The sequence below is a fragment of the Gallinula chloropus genome, assembly GCF_964237585.1.
Source record: "Gallinula chloropus genome assembly, chromosome: 5".
NCBI lineage: Eukaryota > Metazoa > Chordata > Aves > Gruiformes > Rallidae > Gallinula > Gallinula chloropus.
In genome coordinates, this window is record NC_140090.1 from 12,976,108 (window position 1) to 12,999,199 (window position 23,092).

The window sequence follows — 23,092 nt, forward strand, 5'->3', positions numbered from 1 at the left end:
ACTGCAGAAGCTTTCAGGCTTCAGAGTGTTTGATCCCTTCTCATCTGTAAAGCAACGCACATTCCAATAGCATTGTGCAGGCGAGCGTGTTAAGAGCAAATGTTGGCATCTGGGGTGGGTGAGATGACTGTGTGAGGCAGTATCAGATCCTGTGTGTGTGTGTGGAGCAACGCTATCTATTTCAGAAATCTACTGCAGGCATTTCTGTCACTTCATTATGGTAGTAAATCATCACCAAGGGGAAAAAAAAACCCAACAACTCTCTCTATGGCTGCAGTTAGGCAAGAGCTGGGATTATGTCAGTAATGCCAGTAAGCAAATGGGGCTGGATGCCTTTGAGTTGGTGATAATGTGGAGGGGGTGGGGTTGGAAGAGAGAAGGGAAAGAGAGATGGGTGTTTTCTCCTGTCTATATCTGAAATGTCACGGTTTGCTCTCTGGCTTTATTTTGCCCTAAGTAGGGGCAAAACTGTCTTTGAACCAGGTATTCAGGCAGCTTGCTGTGAGCTGCTGTGCTGTTTCCCCGATGACCTGGGTAGCCTTCAAGGTTGTGGATGCTATGAATGAATGCAGGGTGGATCATTAACTGAACAGGCAAGGAAAAAAACTCGTAATGCCCTTTCCATAGGGAGCATGCCTGTACATGCTGGCGTGTTCCTGAAGATTTTCTGGAAGCTTTCTGTGTACGGGATTACTGAAAGGAGCAGAGCTTCAGCCGCTGTAGTGGGGATCTCCAGTCTTCGCACATCAGGAGGAAATGGAGGAGGGAAAAATTACTTTGTATTCTGAGCTGTCTCTTGTGTTCACTGTAATTCTCCTAGTCTTGGAGGGTATTAATGTCTTAAATAGGTGGACACAATGGCCAGAAATGTTGGTGACGTGGGAAAGGCTAACGGGGTTCTTCGATATCAGACATGCTAAGATAAGGATGCTCATTCTTAATATCTCATTTTGTACTAATTCCATTGTGCTCTCACCCTTGCTAATACCTGTTCTGCATTAGCATTGGCTGGGGTCAGTTGGACTATAGATCAGCAGGTGGGTCGGCATGAACATCTTGTAAAGGAGACTGAACTGAGACTGTGCACAGGTCCTGCTGAAGCTGCTCCTGAGCACCTATGTGTGTTCATGAAGGTAGCCCTGTGCTCTTTTAAGAGCCATGAGATTCCTTGGGACCAGGTTTATTAGGGTGTAAGGAGATGTTATGAGTCAATCCAGCAGTTTATGCCATCATTTACCTGATCATCTCCGTTTTACTCCAGAGCTGTGTCTGCTTCTCACCCTTGGCTGCTACTTGTAGACACTTTGCTCATCTGATGTTCAGCTGTCAAAATAAAATGCCCTTTTTTGTCCCTGCCTTTTTTTTTTTTCTGAAAGGCTTTCATCTGAGAACCCAAGAACTCTTGAACAAATCTCTTTCCATAAGGATGAATAATGTATTTTTGATAACTTCTTCCTCCTTGGGAAGACTGCTTAGCTGAAAAGTAAATCTGATTTATGTCTTAAACATAAATTAATTCTTAGAAATATTCTGTTTTGCTAATGCTGCGTTCTTTTGTATCTAGTGCTGACATCCAAGAGGCAGAAGCTGCCCTGTTACATGTTACACAGGCAAAATTCTTTCTCTTTTAGCTGTCATAACTTGGTGTTTCTCCAGAGACCATCTCAGTTATCTCAGAGCATGAGAATCTGATGCGGATTGAGATGAGAATGTTCTGTGAGGTCTTTGTAACTAAATGTGCGTGAATTGTGTGTTGCAGGGATGTCCTTGCACTGCCCATCTTCAAGCAGGAAGAACCGCAGCTGTCTCCTGAGAATGATGCAAAGCTGCCTCCCTTCCAGTACGTCCTCTGCACGGCCACGTCGCCTGCTGTGAAACTGCACGAGGAAACCCTGACCTACCTCAACCAAGGTAGGGTCTGTACTGCACTGAAAGAGGGTGTATTTCCTGGGAACAATTAATGGCAGATTGGATCCCATACTTGTGCCTTACTGGGAGGGCAGTGGGATGGGAAGTAGATGGGGAGAGTGATGGAGGAAGGGTGGAATATTTATTTTTTTGCATTTATATACTAGAATGTCAACTGCTATCATGAAATACCTCTGATTTAAGTGTTGACTTAAAGCAACATTATAGCATGTACAGTTGTCTGTGGTCAGGTACTGGCTTGAACTTTAGACAACTTAAACTGCAGTCTCCTAACTTCATCTTAAAAGGACATGTTATTTAAGTAGATTGGCAAGCTTTGTGTTGGGGAGGGGTCTTAACATTGTAAGCCCTCAGTGCTGCTGGAGGGCATTGCTAGCAGTTGTTAGCAGGTATCCGAGGGCTCCTTGGTGGTTTGGGCAGTGTGACATTGCTCCCACTGGCTGGGTGATGTGGTTCTGTTCCCAAACTTGTCAAGTTGTTGGGGTTCAGAGCAGCAAGGTCCTCTATCTCTGACCTCATATATAGCCTCATAGGCTGTTTTTCACTCCCTGATAAACAAGCAGTATGTGTTTCTCTAGGCTCTTTCCCCTGCCTTTGGCAGAATTTGTGTGGACACATCTGTGGTTGGAGTTTGGCTGTCACTTTGCAGCACCTCCTGCGTGTGGGTCCTGGAAGGATCATCCTTCTCCAGACAGATTATGCTAAAACTTGCTACACTTATTTTCTGCCAGGTTGTAAACAAGAGCATTATCCTAGCAATGAGCTGAAGGCTGTCTGCTGTAGGCTACTGAGATCCTCTTCTGCTTCAGGACACTGCCCCAGCTCTTTGAGCATTGTACACTGATCATGAAGCTTAGTCAGGTGCTTCCTCTGGGCTCTGGCCTCAGATGTGTCTGGCTTCTGGATTGGTGTTGGTAGGTGGTAGACCCATGGAGACTCCCTAGAAAGAACAGCCAAGTGCTGCAGGCTCTATCTGAGGAGCCATATGTCTCCTGTCCCATAGGCTGCCACTGTGCTGTCTCACAGATCAAAAGATTCTCGAGACTTGTGACTGCCTTCCAGGTTTGTCCATCCAAACACAGCAGACCCCAGAAAGTGTTGCTGGGCATATCAAGGGTGAGATGAAGATGAATCTTCCAGTGAAAAGCTAAATTCTTTCCTATTTCAGAGTAAAAGGTTTAGCAGGGAAAAGCAGTTGATGGCCAAATGTTTTTAGCACACCTGAGGCAGTGCCTGTTTTTTTACCTTGGTAGGGCAAAATTAGACAACTCTTTATGCAGTACCATGAATTTTTTAAAAACAACTGTATGAGTAGAGCAGCCTAGGTTTTCTTATACTCCTGTCTTTGCAGGGAGACCATGTTGTGGCAGGCTTTCTCTTGCTTCCTATTGCAAGGAGTTTTCTCCTGCTGCATCTTGACAGACCGCTGGTTCTCATATCTTTGTATCCGCCTTTCATCCCTCAAGGCAGCAGGTGGTGTGTTCTTGGAGAATACACCGTGGAGAGCATAAGGCTGGACAAGCCTGGAGTAACAAAGCAGGAATGAGGATGGCAGGAGCTGTGTGGTGAGGCAGAGCTGGGAAGGGGCTCTGGGAAGAGCAGCTTTCAGCTTGCCACAAGAAATGGAAAGAGCACCTTTTCCTAGAGGGCCTTTGGGGTGATTAGTGGCAAAATGTGTTTCATCTGATGGCTGTGTGGCTCACTGCTTTCTGTTCCTCTTGGCAGCCACTTTGCATCTGCCTGCCACCTTTTTAGGAGTATCCTCACCTTATTTAAGCTCCCGAGCAACTTGTCTGTCATCTTACACTGAGATGCTCTGTGTTTCTTGAAAAAAAACCCCTCTTAATATTTGAGGCCCTCTGTTTATTTCTTGATTTTGCAATGTACCTACTCTAAAAGCCATTCTGCTCCATTCCAGCAGGTTGCTTCAAAGTCCACACCACTGGCTGCATTCTTGCTCCCAGCATTGGCCCTTTCCAATAGCAAGGGCAGGCCTTCACTGCAAATTCATCTGACATGTAGTCTACCTTGATACCAAGTCCCATAGGCCAAAATCCCTTGCCTCTGCTAGTTAGGAAGAAGGGGCTGGAGTCTGCTCCCATGTGGGTATGAGCTGCTGTGAGAAGCTTGTGTGTGTGTTGAAGGTAACCGCAGATACGTGGAGAAGAGGATGCTGGACAGACCGGCTATGGGAGCCTAATTCTTTGTGGGCTATCAAGGAGGTCATTGCCTGGGGTTAAAAGAGATGAGGATTTGTCTTGCAGTTCCAGGACAAAGAATCAATATGAATTGCAGGTAACCTCCCAATTCACTCAGAGGTTTCTGTTTGGGAACGGCTACATAAAAGGGTATTTGTTCTTTTTCGTGGCATCTGTGTTAAATGCATGTTCCTCATGCATTGACCTTCTGGAATAGAAAAATAGGAGATGTGGCTGTTTAAAAGCAAACATTGAAGTGCTTGAGTCAAATTTTCTTCTCCTTTCAGGGACAATTGTCTGTGGGAACTACTTTTGATTCTTGAGCTGTATGGTTTCCCAGCAAGTACCTGTTACGTAGGTATTCTCTCATCCCTTCTCCAAAACCAGAGGGGGGTGCTGCAACTCTTCACTTTGACCTGCAACGCAAGCCAGGAAATCCTGCAATGATCTCAATTGTTCTTCCTGAGTTAGTCCTAAGTGCAAATTAAAGGCTCTGACAGAAAATGAATCCCATTAATATGTTGTATGAGCTGGAGGTGATATCGTGAAGGGGACATCAAAGCAGCCCAGGTCTCTGGAGCCACTGTGCACAGCTTGGCAGAAGAGCTGATTTGATTCCAGAACACTGCAACCCAGCTGCAGTGCCACAGCTGTCCCATGAAGAAATGTAGACTACGCCTTATACCGTATCACTTTATGCTGGCTAAGAAAAGACCTCTTGCACCTTACCTTCTTTCTGTGCTTATTGCTTGTTCAAACACTGTTACATAAAACTTCCCTTCTTCCTCGTATGCTTGAATTTTTGGATGGAAGTGCAAGTGTGTGACTTCATTAATGGCTGTCCCTCCACTGTCTCTGTGCAGGTGAGAACTGCAGTCATAGCTGGCTCCTAGTGAGGTAAAGGCACAGTGACTGTCCAAGTTCCAACAAACCAATTCACATTTGGGTTTTCTGCTTGCTGGCTGGGTGGCTCTTGCCACTTGCTGTCCGACTGTTCCTTCCTAAATCAAGGTCTTCATCACTCAGTAACTGGCCTTCTGTCACCACTGCTTGCCCTGAAACACTTAGTCCACATGTGATTAGTTCAATGGCATGTGGTGAATGGACCAGTGCAGGAGATAGTCCATGTGCAGAACTGGATAGAAGAAAGGTCTGAAGGAGCTATGGAGTGGGGAAATCTGAAAGAACTGGGTAGAAAATTGAAAGTCAAGCTGCATAGCAAGCTGAGGAACTGGTGGAGAGATTTGTGAGAGATCTGAAAGGGTTTCATATGGGCTAGGAAGAAGGTCTGTCCAGAGGCTGTGTTTGTGTACAAATGGGAGAGGGTTCCAGGCTTGTGAGGCTCTTACTTTTTGCTTGATAGACCCAGAGAGATGGTTGGTGGCCTCAAGGAGGAAGAGCTCTTTGGCTTGGGCTCTCCACAGGGGTGAAGAAAGATGAGAGGAATCCTGAGCCAGAGACCAGTGTCTTCAGTGATGGCAGGGGAAGCATTTCTGAGGGAGCTTAAGAGAGTGAGCGTAGCTGTTGTGTTAAGTTGACTTGGGGACATCCAGCAGTGGCAGGCTCCCAAGCTTGTCTGCTCCAGTTTGAAACCATGAGTGCTTGCTGGCTGCAGCTGTAGAACCAGCCTGTAAGTGAACTAACTAGAGTCCAATCCTTAGCTTGATTTCCAAAGACTGACTCATTACACTTGTCCTTCCTGATCTCTCCCCCGCCACCCCGCCTTCCTGCATTCCTTGGGAAACTGGAGCCAGAGCCCTGTTAGCCCAAATTGAGCATGATCTTAGTTTGCTAATCCTTAGGGCAGCTCCTACATCGAGATCTTTACTGGACCTCAGGAGGATTTTGTCCTAGTCAATGGGACACTTATTAGTATGGTGTCTTAAGATCACTCTACTTTAAGTCCACGAAACCGGCAAAGGTGCCGTGTCCTCATGTTAGTAGCCACTTCTGGCCTTGTTCCTTTGGTCAGGCATCACATCTGTCAACAGAGCTGTGCTGCCCAGAAGTCTGCAGTGCAAACATCGCCTAACGTTTTTGGAACTAGCCCGCCTTTCAGCACTATTTCAGTGTCTCTTGTGGATAGGGATTTTTCAGACAAACAATTAACCAGCAACCATGTTACAAACCGCTGCTTTAGCAAGAAGGCTTGATGCAGTTGCATATTCCACGCTCTGCAGTCATATGGGGTGTGGTTTGACCAGGGCTGGTTGAAACTAGTTTCAAACATGGACAGAAATGGGAGCAACGAAGGTGGTTCCAGAAACTGCACCAGGAGGAATGCAGAGAAGACAAGCACTGTACAGTAGATCTGAATTCTAATAAATGCGAGGAAATAAAAATTGTTCCTTTAAAAAAATAAATAAAAAAGCCAAAGAACACAAAAACCTGAAAGTCATTGCCTGAGGGAATCAGCACATGGTGCCAGAACCACATGTGGGCTACGAACTATTCGAGTAATGATTTTGATCATGATGGGTAATGGGTTGGCTCAAAGCATCCGGTCTATGTTACTCCCAACAGAGGGTGGTTAAGGTTGATGGCAGAGATCAGGGAGAGCAGGCTCTGTGACAAATCCAGCCCTGTCCCCCAGCAGTACTTAAGAGTAACTGGTTGTCACCTGCCTGTAAATTTTTCCTGGGCTGCGTTCAGCTCTCCAGATATGTGGTATGTCACTTGTGGTTCTTGGCCATGTGTGGATTTTAGTATACAGCTGGTTAGGGTTAGAAAGGCTGGCCACCTCTGCTGTACAGTGTCTTCCAGGAGTCATCTTCATTGCCAGTCCTAGTCAGTTCAGAAAACAAACAATCCAAAAACCCAAACCATGAGAGAAAACCACTAACATCTGAGAAGGCCTGTGATGATATTTGGACCATTTCTGTAGAGGTGCATAAGCAGCAGATGCCTCATGAAGCTCTAGATGGACTTAGTTTGAGTCTGGGTCACACCTAAATGGAAGCTCCAAATTTCAGCCCTTGTGTGCAGAGGCACGTATCCAGGCTCAAGATGTGTGTGTTTCCTGGTGAACTGTAAACTCTGCTGTGTTTAAAATCTGCTGGGTGTTGTCCTGCCTTAGCTGCAGACGTGTCCTGGCTGCTTCTCCAAAGGAAAGTGCAGAAAGCACGAGGCAGTGAGCAGTTGAAGAGGACATCTTGAAGCTGATTGCTAGTTGCTTGGGGTAGGAGATGGAATTGCTCACAACAGAAGCCAAAAGAGAACCTTTGTCTCCCTTAAAAAGTCTAAAGTTCAGCTTCAGTTGTCTAATCTCCTACAGCCGGAGAGCCCAGCTTTAAACACTGAGATTTACAGTAAATGAAAAAAGCTGTTTTGTATTGACGTTAACTCATACGTAATTGAGTTTTTATGGGGTCACAACTGTCTGAATGTTTGTAGTTTTCCTGGAACAATTCTTTATTTGCCTAAATGAAGTGTAGAGAAGGCTGAGTGACCAGCTCTGCCTGGGTGTGCTTCTGGTTTAATTATAGCTCTGTTTGTGGGGATATTTTTGCCTTGTCCCATGCTAAGAACTGCTACTTTTCCCAACAATCGCTGCCATTACTGACCAGGACCTGGGTTTTTCAAGGAGCTCTGCTGCTGATGGCCTCTCCTGTGTGAACATGTGCTCCACCCTCACCTAAAATGATAAGCACAACAATGACTTTGTGTTGCTGGGACTGTGAAGATCAGATGCTCCTTGGTGGCTGCCCACCTGTGTGTCCTTGACTCCTGAGCACAGTGGGGTGCCATATGGCTCCTTGACCCCTTCCTGCTTTGTTCCTGGATTTTGATGGCTTAAAAAATGGCTAACAAAGCTGGTTGGTCTTTCCCATTTCTGAGACTGGTTACTTGGTATTTTTGGTTCTTGTGGTGCACCCCTTCGTCTTTGCAGAAGGAATGTGTCTCCTGCCTCACTTTGAAGACAGCACCGAGTAGGTTTATGGTGTCTCAGCTGAAGCCATTAATTGCGCTAGGAGCAATTTCCCCATATGTTTGGCAGCTCTGTCTTCACTTGGCAGCCCAGGGTAAACAACCCTGTCTCCAAACCACACCATCCCTAAGCTCACTATGAATCTTGTTTCAGATGACAGGGCACCTCTGCATAAGTAGAGCATCTGACTTCTGTTGTCCCTAGGAAGCTAGAATCTCAGTTGTCTTTTAACCAAGAGGCTGTTTTCTATTCTTTCTGTAATCCTTTCTTCTGTTGCTAACATCTGGATGAAATTCAAGCGGGGCTGTGAACTTGCTGGATTGTAGCCTGTGCAGAACTCCTACTGGAAGCCCCTAGACGGCATTTTGTTCTCCTGCTTGCGTAAATCTTCAGTATCCCTGAAGGAAGGAAGTGCTCATAAGTTCTTCTGAGTGTAGTGACAAGTAAGAGAATGCCTGTAAGAATTTTTTTTCCTTGCATTCCATGTCACGTTTTTACTTTCCTCTGTTATCCATGTCTATGTTGAGATTCCTGTAAATCTGGTAGTGGGTTTTTTGCCTGTGGTTTTACAGCATTTGCTGGCTGTATCAATGTAGTCTGAGAAGATGTGGAAGACTTTCAAGCTTTCCCTAACCTGCAGTGTCCTAAAAGATCCCATTTTAGGTAGTAATAAAAAGCTCAGGAAGGACTGTAGATTTGACATGATTGGCTGTTCTTATAGGTGTAACATATGATACCTTGTTTCTGAAGAGTCTGGGATAAAACACCTATTTTTTCCCAGGCAAGGATTATGTGTTCCCAAAACTAGCAGTGAGATGCCTCTTGTCCTAGCTCAGTGCCACACTCGTGACCTGTGCCAAAGGTACAGTCTGCTTTGGTGAGATACTTGTCAGTCACGTCATCTCCCTGCTCTGTGGTGGGCACGAACTGGGCAGTGAGACTTGCTTTCTCCTGGTGTCTTATTGCAGAAATGTGGTGAAGGAAGCAACTCAGCTGAGGGCATCTGAGGGAGCTTCTGGGTGGGGCCAGGAGTCATAATCAGTTCTTCTGCATCCCTCTTCAGCACCCTCACCCAGAACCATTCTTCTTAGTTATCTGAAAGTCAAGTAAATATTACACACAAAGCTGCTCTTACAGAGCTATAAAACCTGTTGTTCAAATAGACTTGGAACAGGTTAAAACCAGAAAAAGCCTGTATTTTTTACTTACACAGAGGGGGCTGAGGTTTTCTGAGCTGGACAGATGTGACTAAGATAGTCCTGAGTGTTTCAAGTACATGCTAGAGAAGTGGAAATACAGGAAGAAATTATTTTCACAGGGCAGAGATGTTTTTCAGCTTTTCATAAGAAGTCCATAATTTATTTACTGATTAGTTTGTATTTAAAAAAAAAATAAATCAAAGTTTATACCGTGTCTTGGATTATGTGGGATCCAACAAAGTGGTTGAGGTCTATGCAGGGAGAAGCCCAGGTACATACAGTGAACTTTGCAGCTGGAGTGTTTCTGTGTCTACTGGGTGGTTTTGTGGCCTCGAGTCAAAGTTAGACTGCAATCTTGGAGGAATTAAATGTACAGCCCTCTCTTTTGAGTGGAAGTTACTGTAAATGAGTGTTTCTGTTAGGATCAGTTAGCTATGAGTGTCATTACTGTAAAATAGGCCATCTTCAAAAGTCTGAGAAGAGTAGGGCTCAGCCAAGTGTTCATACAGTAAATGAGTGCTGGAATTTTCCTCCAGCAAACTTGGCTCCAAGGCATGTGTTTGACTGTCCAACGAGAAGGAGGTAGGGGAAAAAGAAAGGCAAGGAGGGCAGGTACCCTCAGTATTGGGCTCAGATGGGCACTGGAGCACAGTGGAGCGAAGGGGGCTTTGTTCCAAAGGGAAACAGTCAGGAGGCAGGTGAAGAGCGAGACTGCAACTGCTAAGGTAAGGCATGTGTAAATTGTGGTTCTTATTGCCACAGTATAAGCAAGTTCGGAAGGAGACTGTACACAAGAAGAGTTTGTGACCATTGGTCATGACCAGCCAGCTTGATATGGATATGTTCTGGACACTGAATGCCAGAAACTAGGAAGTTATGGCCAGGAAAGGGCGGGCTGCACCCACCCTGCTACATCCCTGGGCACTTATAACTTCATGCTGTGTTGAAGATGAGATGTGGGGCAAGGTGGATTATTGTATTAGGACGACTCTTGTGTTTCTTTTGCATCTCCTAGCCCGCAGTTGGTCATCCTTTGCAGGATTTCTGTGTTCCTAGCATAGCAGGAACTTTCAGGGTGGCCTATTGTGTAGCTGGTGAATTCATAATATCCACTGGATAAACATCTACAGCATCTTGTCAAATGAGGCTGCAGTGAGCAACTGCAGAATACCCACTGCCATTTGTGGCCTGGGGAGGGAGGATTCTGTCCATGCTCCTTGTCCTGCAGAGTGTCTGCACATGAGACACTTCAGCAAGTCTTATGCTAAGTTTTATTTGTGCTTTTGGCTGACTAAAAAGGTGTGGGCAATCAAGCAGGCAGGTTTAGATGACAAATCTGCCACTCTTCCCTGTTTACCCTATGGGTTCATTCATCTCTCTTGTCACAGACATCTTTTTGTGTGCCTGATGCCTTGAATTAGCTGCATTTGGCTGTTTCAAAGGCGATCCTTCTACCCACTGGATGTGCTTTGGTTTAGGAGGATAAATGCTTTCCTTTTTTCCCCCCCTCCCCCCGTTCTGTGTGCTGCATTGGACTGTCAGCATTCCTTTGCCTTTATCTGTGCGCTGTTTAGGATGTCCATATAAAGTTGCTAAGTGGAATTTTTATTGGCCAGCTCGGCTTAATAATCAAACAGTTTCCAGGCTGGTTCTGTCTAGTGCTGTGTGGATCCATTCTAAGAAAGAGGACTCACAGTTGTTTGTTGGGTTTTTTTTTTCTTTCTGCTGACTTTTGTTGGGGATATTGCTTAGTATCAGGTTAGGGTTTAATTAATTGCTGGAAAGACAAGCAGACTGCTTGGCTAGAAGTAAGTCTAGCCTGAGTCATATTGGTCTGGAACACCAGCATCCTAATTGGGAATTAGTGTATTGTATCGATGTATCATGCAGAAAACCACAAAACATGTAGTGCGAGTGGCCCTTGAAATGTAATACCAGAACAAACACACAAAAAGCAAGCAGGATATTGTGGTTGTATAGCAAATACTCTATGAACAAATTGTAACGTTGAGCTTGAAGGAACAATAATCTTTTATGATCAGAAGTTGCTTAGGATGCCTGATGGCTGACTAAATTCCAGCAATGGAAATCAGTTCAAGTGTTATAGCTTGTAACTTCTGAGCGTGTGAAAGTGTACCCATGTTGAACTAAATTATTTTTCATCTGCAGAAAATTGTTGAATTTCAGTTCTTTTGTCCCCAAACTAAGTGGTCATGACTGCATTTAATGTGTGTTAATTACCAAAGACAATAAAAGTTAAAAAAGTAATCACTCTATAAATTCTCTTTAAGATAGATGCAATTGCTTTATGAATCACCAAGCTGAAACTCTTTGGACTTGGGTGGTTACTACTTTGCTGGATACTACTCTTGTTTGTAAAGCAGAATTGCTCAAACTCCAGCCTAGGAGGAGATTGCATAAATTTGCTATTGCTCAGGGAATGTCTGCTCAAAATACAAATTGAAGTGTATCATCACCCACACAGGTTTTTATTGGTGCCCCCCGAAGCTTTCAGTGAAGCTGTGAGACAAATTGCATCTCAGGAATTTAATGTGGTTTTGCAAATGCTCTTACCATTGTGTGCCCTGCCTGAGGTAGGGAAGAAGGGTTGTGGCAGGCTCTGGCTGAGAGGAGCACCAGGTCGTGCAGGCAGGCCAGAGCCTGCTCTGGCCTCAGCTATCCTGCAAAATGTATTCTTCATTTCAAGCCATGATAGAGGTGCTTTAGGTGCCCTTGTGTGTATGTGTTCAGTATTACACCACCAGAGACCCAGGCAGGTCACCACCTAACTAGGAGCTGAGGTGCGTGCGGTGGTGCAGCGGTGGCCAGTGTTGAGCACGGAAGCAAAAGGATTTCAGCAAGCTGCTGGCTGCTAGCACTGGTTCTAAGACTAACTTTCTGCAGTGTTGAGTATCATCCTGGTAAAGGGGGACTGCTGTCAACCTGCCACCGCTGCTCTCTATTTCTGCAGATGTTTTTTCAGGCTCATCTTTCCATCTGAGCTCTGTGGATGTTAAACTTTTGTCAGCTGAGGACAAAGATACTGCCCTGGTCAAGGTCAGACTATTCAATCAAATCATTGCAGAGTCTCAGCACTGGTACCCTCTGCCCATCTCCAGCTCTACCACCAAGCATTCATTTGGAAAGATGTAGTCCAACTTGTATAAATCTGTATTTCCATCTAAGACAAAAGGGACAAGTCCATATAGGCGAACTGCCTGTATTTCAGCTCTATGTTTTGGGCTTAGCTAGTTGCAGCCTCTCGTGGGAACTGGAAATGCAGTGTGGTTTAGTCACCCTGGCAGCTGTGTTTCTTTGCAGATTTAGATACCTGAGTAAAAACAATCTGTTACTGACTTAGTTTTAGCAGAAAATTGCAGTCTGTACCTAATACTGCTGATGAGTCAGAGAGGCACGATTCATGGCTGATCTGTGCACCAGGGCCTTGAGTGACTTCTTTGCTCACTTTGATGCCAGGGGGAGTTCAGCTTTCTTCAGGTTAGGTCACTATTAATCACTTTATTTTATGAAGCAATCTCATTTTCCAGCATTCACATACTAATTCTTTAGGTTAATTTGTGGTTTGTTTATTTTTCCCTGCAGTTGGTTTAATCGCAGGGCTGAGATTGTAAATCACAATTTCAGGTTTTTTTTCTGATAGCAGTAGTTAAAAATGTAAGGTAAACAAGGCTTGGAAGGTATTTCTCAAGGAAAAAATATAATCCAAGCAGTGTTGGTGCTGTAAAAGTACAAGTGTCTGAACCCTTTGAATGCTATACAAAATAATTATGGGAACCATTAGCCACAAAGCAATGTATTTGCTGGAATAAGGCATAGGGAGAATGAATTTTTCAAAATAAATACCAAAGGACTTATATATATATATATATATATATATATATATATATATATAAAGGAATTGTGAGGAATTAGGCTCAGGTTATCAGTAGTAAACTTCCACAGAGAGGGAAATAAACTGTGTTCATGAAGCTTGGCTGAGAGCAGCCTTGTTTTGGTAACAGTTCTGTGTAGTAACTGCAGTTAAACATTCAGAGGTCAAGGGGAAAGCAGTTAGCATCAAATACCGTTTTGATTGAGATTTTTCATGGCATAAACGGAGTCCCAGGCTTACATCAGATGACCCATATATCTTTCATCAAAACACTTTATTTCCTCTTTGGCTTTCCATTGAGTATCAACTCTGTCTGCCCTTCAGGTTCTTTTTCATCGGTGGGCAGAATCTGTTTCTAACTCCATCCAAGCTGAATCGCTGCCATCAGGAGATGCCTGGTGCCTGCTGTCCAGTGTTGCTGTATTGTTCCTATCCCATGCAGGTGTTTGGAAGATGCCTGCTGCAAGTGTTTGAGTGCTTGATGCTAGTTTGAAGTGCATATGGCTGATGGGTTTTATGCCCATTATTTTCTTTTTCTCATTGGACTACAACAAAGCACTAAATTAATTTTCTGTAATGAATCATTAGCCTTATATTTGCATGGGAATAAACTGTAAGCTCAAGAGATGCTTGGCTGTGTAGACTTGTTTGAGGCAATGAACTTTATCACTCTATAGCTGATGAATTTTATCCCATCGAGCAGTACCAAGTACCTCACGCAACGTAGATACCGGTATAGACATATACACAGTACAACAGAGAACCAGTCTTGTGAACCTGAGCCTCATCCTTTTTATGCTAATGCAACAGTATTGATTACGGAGAGAGCTATGTAATATCTCTAAAAATTGCCAAGTAAATAATTATTAGTATGTATTAGTGGGAACATTAGAAAGTCTCTTGAGTTAAAGTGTGGAAGACTCTAATTTCAGGACTACAGTTTACAAGATCCACTTCTGTTGTCCAGTAATCTTCAAAGGAAGGTTATTTTGGTTTACATATGTGCCAAGAGATAGCTTAAGATATTTGCATGTTTCCAGTTCTTAGTTTGGTACTTCATATAGTTTATTCTCCCCTCTCCCCTTGCCCTAAGCCACTTGCTGGACTCAAGGGTCATTTCCTGTTTGCAAAACTCCTATTGACATCAGTAGGAGTGTTGTGCAAACATTTGGGCTTCAATATGGCCTCTCTTGTCCTTTTTTTTTTTTTCCCCTTCTTTTTCCCTGCCAGCCAGCTGAGTAAGCACAATTATCCCTGAGCTCTAGTGATACGGTCTGTCCTTATGTGGGCACCCGGAAGAGCTGGGATTCCCACAAGGGAATCTGCCTGAAATACAGTGCCCTCATGACACATTTGCTGCCATAAGTCTTCTATTTCTAGATCCAGAAATGTAGCATTTTTTTTGTCTCTGCTGGTAGTAACTGCTTAGAGGGAGATGTATCTGCTTTGCAGTTTTCTGCAGGGTAAGGTCTCCAGAGATACTGGTTGAGCCAGAAAACCCAAACCGATCTCCTCCTTGGTGCCTGCCTTGTCATACTTGTGCATTTTTCAGTAAAAGGCAAGATGAACAAGAAAAACTAGCTATAAGGTATACACATGCTCCATTAATCCTAACGATGCTGTCCTGCCTCTGTACCGGCTGTGGGTTTATTGTACAGAGTCAGTCCTACACAATGAGCTTTAGTGCTGTTTTAGCTATTGGTGCTTAAGGTATTGGGACATCGGTCTCCTTTGTCTGCTGTCAGCCTTGGAGGGACATGTTATTTCATAAACTAGTTAGCTGAATTCTACCAACAGACTAAATTCCTCGTGCTGAGGGGGTGGTGGTATGGTGCTGGAGTATGAATTGATCTCTTCCCAGAACTGGTCTTTGCACATCCTGCAATACCCATTGCTGTCTGAAGGAGTGTTTATGCCCTGGGCAGCCATGTTCAAAGCCTTATGGAATAAATCTTATTTTTCTGGTGCACTCAAACACATTAAAGACCTGAATACTCTCTGAAGAAGGCAAGATTTTGCCCAAGTTACTGTCCTCTGCAGAACACTGCCTAGACTTGTTGTGCCAGAAGCCCTTTGCACAACCATTGCTTTGGCAGAAGGGACAGATGAAGACAGTGATGTTACAGCTATGTGAACATGGGGGGACACCTGCCTCAAACACCTTGGTGACTTTTTGAAGGGTGACCAGAAAGCTGTAGCATCCCTGGGCAACAGACTGTGATCGATGAGAGCTTTAAGCTGCCAAAAGACAAACCTTCCCCTTAGATTTCTGCTGTGCTTTACTGCCTGCTCGACTACTGGGGGCAAATGCATTATGTTGCCAAAAATGAACTTTCCCTGATCAAACGTATGCTTTATTAGCCACGTAAATGCCAGCATGACTCTCTCATTGCTACAACGTATTAAACACCTTGGAAATGTTTCCTTAAACTCTAGGTCAGTCTTATGAAATCCGTCTACTTGAGAATAGGAAATTGGGAGAGTTTCAAGATTTAAACACAAAATATGTAAAGGTAAGGAGAAATATAGATTTCTTTTTTTCCTGCTACTACATACAGCCTCTAATGAAGGGCCTGACCTTGCTCACACTGAGACAATGGAAAATACTTTGCCATTGTTTGAAAGGGAGCAGGGCTGATGGAGTTGAGTGCTAGTTTCATGGGACTATGCAGCTTGGCTTTACAGGGCTTCAGGGGTAACCTTTACTCTGTTTGTGATCATGACCCCAGAGTTTCACTGTGAATATTGGGTTCAGGGGAATCCCAAAGTTCAGAGGTGAACATGGTCAAAACCACTGAGAGGCAGACTTGTCTCCCAGCTCAACCCCAGCAACACACCTGGGTTCTTACATGTCAAATGGAGGACCCTGGTGTTTACATTGTTCTGCCATGCAGATTCTGCATAGCTCCAGTTTACTTTGGTTATGGGCATAATTATGAACCTACAGAACTTGGTTGTTTGGTTCTGGGGATTTTTTTGTTGTTGTTGTTGTTGTTTGCCACCTCCCAAAACAGTTAAAATTTAAGAAGTTGAGTCCAGATCTTGGTTCTGGATCCAACCTTCAAGCCTTCCTCTCCCAGAATCTTGTCTGTTCTGCCTCAGAATTTCTTTTGAGAAGCGGGGGCTAGTTGCAAAATTTGGATTCCAATCTGGATTTCAAATGTTGTCCAAGTTTAAGCAGTTCCTCATTCATCTTCTGGACCGTTTCAGGAAGCTATGGGGATTGGGATTCCAATTTTGCAGGCATACTCCCAGTGGCTTGCTTGCTTCTTAGAGCTAGGGTTGGATTTGGGCATTTCTCAGGTTCATTAGCAAAAAAAATGCTCACTCCCATTCGATACAGAAATCCTCATCAGGAGCAGGGACTTGAGAAAGTGGGAAGTACGGAGTCATTGACTCATGCTAGCATAGCATGCAAAGGATATATTAGTGAGGGTACTTTGGACTAGTCTGTCCTGGGGATTGCTCTTATTCCAGCCTTTTTTTTACTTCCTCCAGTTATTGACATGGCTGCACCATTGCAGACTAGAGATGAAAATTCTCCTGTTATAGAAGCTTTCCCGCTCTACACTCATTTGACTGTGTAGTGGGGCAGTTTGTCGGTGTACTGGCGCAAATCCAATGCCAATAATGGGTTGTTAAAGGCTGGAATACAGTTTAATTCCCACTGACAAGGTATCTGGGCATGTCAGCTCCTCTGGTGCAGGGACAGGTGAGCTGGCTTTCACACTAGACAGTCAGAGTGGGATATACTGGGCATGGGGCACGGTACAGACACGTCAAATACTATCCCCACCTGGGCCATTTTGGGTGTGGAGGCAGTATAGTGATGTTTATGTGTCATAACACCTCAGATGAGGTGACCATTACTATAGTGCTTCCAGACAGAATCCCACCAAGCTGTACAGAGCTGCGTTACACAGCATAGACATGCTCTGTGAAGGGGAAAGTGTGTTGTGCTGTCACCCAGGGTCCCTTAGGAATTTGATAAGTATGGTGATGGGTCTCTTAGCTGGACCCTGTGCTCTCCTCATGACTGGGGATGAGAAACATAACAGATCAGCCTTTGCTTCTACGCTGGGAAACCAAAGTCACCTCAAGAGAAAGGTCCTTGGATCACATTGTTAATCTTGCCATCTTTTCTTAACAGAGTATAATCCGTGTAGTTTTCCATGATCGACGCCTGCAGTACACAGAGCATCAACAGCTTGAGGGCTGGCGATGGAGTCGCCCTGGGGACCGCATCCTTGATATAGGTGAGACTATTTCATTATGGTTCCTATGCAGTGTTTGGAATAGAGGTGCTGAATGATGTGTGTTTGCCTAAGTGTTTAGGGTTTGTTTTTTTATATCCTACTCTCTTAGGACCCCTGTATGCCTTTGGGTGGGAAGGACATCTAGCACTATAGGACTCAGATATATCACTGGTCACTTAGCTTTTCACGTGCATCTTGTAATTGTATGGAAATGCTTTCTCTTCTTCAATTTAATATTTTTAAAATTTTAGGGGTTTTCTTCTACAGATATTCCACTGTCAGTTGGTATCTTGGATCCCAGGGCCAGCCCAACCCAACTGAACACTGTTGAATTTCTGTGGGATCCATCAAAGAGAGCCTCAGCATTCATTCAGGTAAGAGAGAAGTAATACAATGGTGAGATCTTATGAGACCTGTAGGGTTAAGATGGCCAGGACATGAAGAAGAGAGAGAGATTCTAATGATAATCTAGAAGTGACAATCATGCATAATTCATTTGTTAGGATACTTGCTAACCCAAATTGCTAGCTACTTGCTAGCATTGGAGTTGATTTTTTTAAGAAAAAAAAAAGGTACTGCTAAGTATGGGTTTTGTCTGGAAGAAATTGTTCACAACCTGTTAGTTTTGCGTGCTTTCCTCTTTCATGAGTGTTTCTCATCCAAAATACCAGCTATCTGTTTTTTATCTGAATGTGGGATTTACTTAAATTAAAGGATGCTTTTCCTGATACCCCATTTCTCTCTGGTTCCTTGTTCTTCTAACTATTTTGTCCTATGGATCAGAAAGGAAAATATTTTGAACTTTTCTGCCTGTCTTAGTTTCTTGGGAGGAGCCAAAACCCTCATGTTTAGGCAACTTACAAGTTCAGGGAGTCTGAGATTTGGATTTGCACCACTTTCAACAGTCTCCAGAGATGAGCACAGGTTTTGTTTTGCCAGGTACATTGCATCAGCACAGAATTTACTCCACGGAAGCATGGAGGAGAGAAAGGGGTGCCCTTCCGGGTGCAGATCGACACCTTTAAGCAGAATGAAAATGGTGAATACACAGAACACTTGCATTCTGCAAGCTGCCAGATCAAAGTGTTCAAGGTATGAGGTAGTTTCATCTTTCTCATCAATTGAATTGCACAAACACATGGGAACATGCAGAGTATTAAAACTGTGTAGGAGTGATGCAGATAACAGGGTAAAAGAACAGACTTTTGACTGGGTGTGCTTAGGATTTTGCAGTCAAAGTGGCTTAAGCCAGGAGCGGCCACACAGCAATCCTCAGTAAATTCAAATGGCCCAAGTGCCACACCAAGACTTTTGCCAGTCCATTGCACCTTGAACAGTGTAGAGATACTGAGATCTGTGCTGTGTGGATATAACAACAACAGACACCCCCCCTCCCCCCCAACTACTCAAACCTCGACTGGTTGGAATGAAAACTCACTGGAGAGGCATCAGTGCACAAAATAAATTTCTGACCAATATAGACAATGCCCCCAGAAGACATTGGCCCTTAGTTGGTGTCCTGATGATGGTGTGTATTGCAGATGATACAAAATGTGTTCCAGCTTCTCAGGGATATTGAGGCTGGTGGTTTCAGGCATTTTGTGCAAACATATTGCACCAATGATATTCAGAGTATCCACTGTATTTTGATGCTCCTAGGAAATCAAGACATTATGGGCATCTCCAGTTTCTTTGATTTTTGATTCAGTACTCTATAAACAGTAGGAGTATAAATTTGAGATCTTAAATACCCTTTGCTGGTTGCAGCAGAGTTCCTTTCCATGCTACCTGGAGGAGAGAAAGTCAATTCTGTTCATGTACTGAAGCTCCTCATTTGGGCATGGCAGACCTGTAGTCACTTAACAACAAGCTTTTCATAGGCCTGTTTTCTCAGGGGAATTGCTGCTCCAGTCTTGCTCCTGTTCCTGGAGAGATGGTACAAATACCAATTGAAGTGCATAACTCATGAGGCTCATGGGCTGAAATAGCCAGTATCAAATCTCAGGACTGTGGTCAGCCTATTTTGGAATTGCAATGTGCATTAATGGGGGATGTTATAGAAACAGTAGAGATGCTTAAGTAATTTTTTGTCTAGAAGATGCAGTTCTGATCTTGTTCCATGTGTTGAGTCCCCATAAATCTTAAGGAGACTTTTGTGAACAGATCAGAAAAAAATAATCTGTTGGCCTCTGCCTACAAACTTGTAATACTTGGCATAAGGGAAAGCTTGTGCTTGTGCTTATAGCCTAAAGGAGCAGACAGAAAACAGAAGACTGACAGGGAAAAAATGGAGAAGAAGACCACCCAAGAGAAGGAGAAGTATCAGCCTTCCTATGAAACAACTATTCTTACAGAGGTAAAGTGGTTTTGACATGTGTTGTACTAGTTCAACTTGCTGGGAGATAGATTTGAGAGAAAATACAGTCTAACTGAGCCTTGGAGATTGTTGTGTGGAGACGCATATGCCCAGATCTGACTAAAATTGAGATCTGAGTGAAGTTATAAAATATCTCTCGGTGTTGAAGTTTACAAAAGATGCCAAAGTTTCTTATGTTTTCTGGGTATAAACCATCCCTTAACAGCCTAACTTTAAAAGACGTGCTTTCTGTATCCTCTGCCATGCTGCTGGGCACTTGTCATGGCACTTAGATGCCACTTGTATGAGGTATTTTCTTCAGAATTGTCTGGCAAAAGCTCGCGTTGGAGATGGGGCACTAGAACAGATGAATAGGCTGTCTGATTAAATTATTCATCTGTTTTTTCTGTGAACGTGCCTATGAGGCTACTATTACGTACTAGATCTCAGAAGATTCTGTCTTGTATTCTAGGAATATCTTGAATGCCTTATATTCTGACACATCTGGTGTAGAGATGTATGTGTTTCTGCCCCTCCTTGCCATTACTAAGATGTATATATAAGCTTAACCCAGGCTGTAGAATTACTAAACAACAGGACTCAAGGCAGTGGTTTAAAAGTGGTCTTCTGACTCCCTATGGGAATATTTTGTCATTTGATTTAGTTCTTGTGCTTTTTGAAGTGGTTGCTGGACTTCTAAAAATGAGGGGATTTTCTTAATTTAAATAAACTTCCTACTTGTGAGATCCAGTCCCTCCCACTCAATTTTCCACAAGTTGCCAGGAGCAACCAGCATGTTTTCCAATTCAACGTGGTGGTTGTTAACAAGGCTCTTGTGTACACAGACCTAATTCTACTGAGTTGGCAGATCCCAAACGCTTCCTGTGAGCCCTGATGCACTTTGACATATTGCATGGGTAAACGTGGGTTGCCAAAGAGTTAAATATTTGCTAGTATTTGTGGAGATGATAAAGCTCCAAAGCTACACTTGTCTTCTTTTTATCATTGCAAACAAGGATACTGCAGAGAATTTTCTTGAGCTCTTGATGGTGGAGGGTTCCTCAGGGCTAGATACCTCCTGCTGATTACAGTGGCTTAAATTCAGAACAGAGTCACTGATTCTAGCTGGGCTACTCTGGTTTTATACCACTGTAATGGAGTGTGGAGTTTGACCTATATTTGTGAAGACTTTAAGTAGCTTTGTGTCTGTCTGTCTGTCTATCTTAAATTTTCTCCCTGTAATACCAATTTATAACTGGAGCTCTTCAAGTAATAACGGGAGGCTTTAACAGGCTGGTTCAAATTCTGCTCTTTTGCTGGTATAAACCTGAAGCAACACCACTGGAGAGTATTTGTCACTCTTGCCTGGATTTAATTAGGGATTTATAATTGAGACCAGGGGTGTTTCTGTATCATTGCTGCCTTCAGTCTTAGTTGACTTACTGGCGTTGCTCTGACTTACAGCTGTGCACACTTTGGCCCAGTGTTATTTGGGGACAGGCTTTGTGAAATGGGAGAAATGTGGAATGCACAACTGGAATCAATCTGGCCCCCTGACAGCCCGCTTGGAGAGCAGCGTAGAAAATCCATGGCCTGTCTCCTCCTCCCAGCAGGAGCGATGAGCTGAAGTTAGTGGCGTGGCAACAGCATGAATGTGGTATGAGAGGAGAATCAAATCCCTTATTTTCATCCTTATGAAAGTATCCCTGCTGCCTTTCTTCCAACAGTGCTCTCCCTGGCCAGATGTGCCTTATCAAATGAACAATGCTCCATCTCCAAGCTACAACAGTTCTCCCAACAGCTTCAACCTTGGAGATGGGTATGTAACAAATAAATGCTTTATCTTTCCTGTTGATATGGTAGCCTGTATGTACATGTGTTTTGTCTGTCCATGCACTTCATAATCTGTAAGAAGAGGTCAAGGGCCACCCTTCTAAGAAAGAGGAAAACATTTCCAACAGAGATGTTTAAGATCTTCCAGACAGGAATTCCCTCTAGGGCAGATTACTATTTTTATGTTCACTGTTTATGGGAGGTGAGCATCAGAGGACCACCAGAGCAATTTCTGTTGTGAACATCCTATCTTAGTCTTCTGTGGGGGGTCAGAAAACACACCATGTCCTGTACTAGAAACTTGCAATATCTTCTGAGGAGTGTTAGAGGCTTTCAGCACCCCTTCAGAGTTGATATTTCTTCCTTCCTCTCTGTCTTGAGGTGATTTGGGGTGCTGAATTCCCAGTTGAATGAAATTTAAAGAAATTCTGTCTGGAACAAAACAGCCTGGGTTCTGAGAATACATTCCAGAACAAAAGATTAAGTGGAGGCATGTTTAATTCATTAATATAGCTGTCATAAAGAAACAGTTCTAGTGATCCTGAAACGCCCAGGATGATAGCTGATGACAGAAATACAGTTGCAGTCTTCCCTGCAACATATTTTCTCCAAGGAATTTGTCATAGGACTTTATTTTCCTCCTTTAGGACTCTACAACCTTATCACCTTCCAGTAAATTAATTGATTGTTGTATCACACATTTTCAATGAGTAACCTCAACCTATGCCTAAGGAAAAACACTGAAATGACAAGAAATGATGTTACTAGAGAGATCGGTTGGGGTATTTTCTTCCAGTGGTAGATTATTAACTCTTTGGGAAAATCCTTGATCTGTTAAAGTCCCATCTGTGTTTTGGGAGGGCTTAGTAGAGATGTGAGTTTGTCTAATATAGTTAAGTTGCAATTTACTGTGTTTAAAATAACACCAGATTTGAAATATAATGGTCTTTATTAATTTTTTTGTGAAGTCTTATTATTAGATAGTGGATTTAGGGGATCTCTAGCTTGTAAAATGTTTCTATTCATCCATACAATGAAGTCACAACTTCCTTGCTTAGATGGTGTCACATCAGTGAATCACCTGTATGGGAAAGATTGAATGAGGTCAGATCTGAGTATTTTTCGCAGTTCTGAGTAAGACCTAAACTGACTAACAAAAAACTCAAGTAGAGGTTTTTGGTTTGTTTTGGGTTTTTTCTTGGTCCAGATTTTGGACACCTTTTTTCAAGATCTGATAGAGAAAAAAGCCTAGTTGGTATGGAACTTGAGACAGTGGAGTCAAATGGAGGAGGGGGAAGAGGATGGACAATGCAATGTAAAATTTAAAATAATTTTTTTTTTCTCTTTCAATTTTATATAATTTTTTTTTAGCAACAGTTCTCCAACCCACCAAGTGGAGCTCCTGCCTCCCAGCAATGATGTAAGTACTTGAGATCATGTTAATGTGGTGCTTTTCTTTTTTAGGACACTGGTGAACAGTTCATTTCAAGACCTTCTTATT

At 43.4% G+C, this 23,092-nt stretch overlaps 1 protein-coding gene across 1 annotated transcript in view; it reads left to right on the forward strand.

Moving 5' to 3' along the window:
- TFCP2L1 (transcription factor CP2 like 1) overlaps window positions 1–23,092 on the forward strand; it is a gene marked incomplete at both ends in the record, with an annotated part of 31,240 nt that overhangs the window by 2,611 nt on the left and 5,537 nt on the right. Inside the window, 8 exons of the mRNA XM_084264304.1 lie at window positions 1,760–1,911; window positions 15,583–15,659; window positions 17,297–17,402; window positions 17,670–17,776; window positions 18,342–18,494; window positions 19,648–19,758; window positions 21,486–21,577; window positions 22,963–23,011. Of these exons, the coding sequence (XP_084120430.1) occupies window positions 1,760–1,911; window positions 15,583–15,659; window positions 17,297–17,402; window positions 17,670–17,776; window positions 18,342–18,494; window positions 19,648–19,758; window positions 21,486–21,577; window positions 22,963–23,011 (847 nt within the window). The remainder of the gene's footprint in view (window positions 1–1,759; window positions 1,912–15,582; window positions 15,660–17,296; window positions 17,403–17,669; window positions 17,777–18,341; window positions 18,495–19,647; window positions 19,759–21,485; window positions 21,578–22,962; window positions 23,012–23,092) is intronic.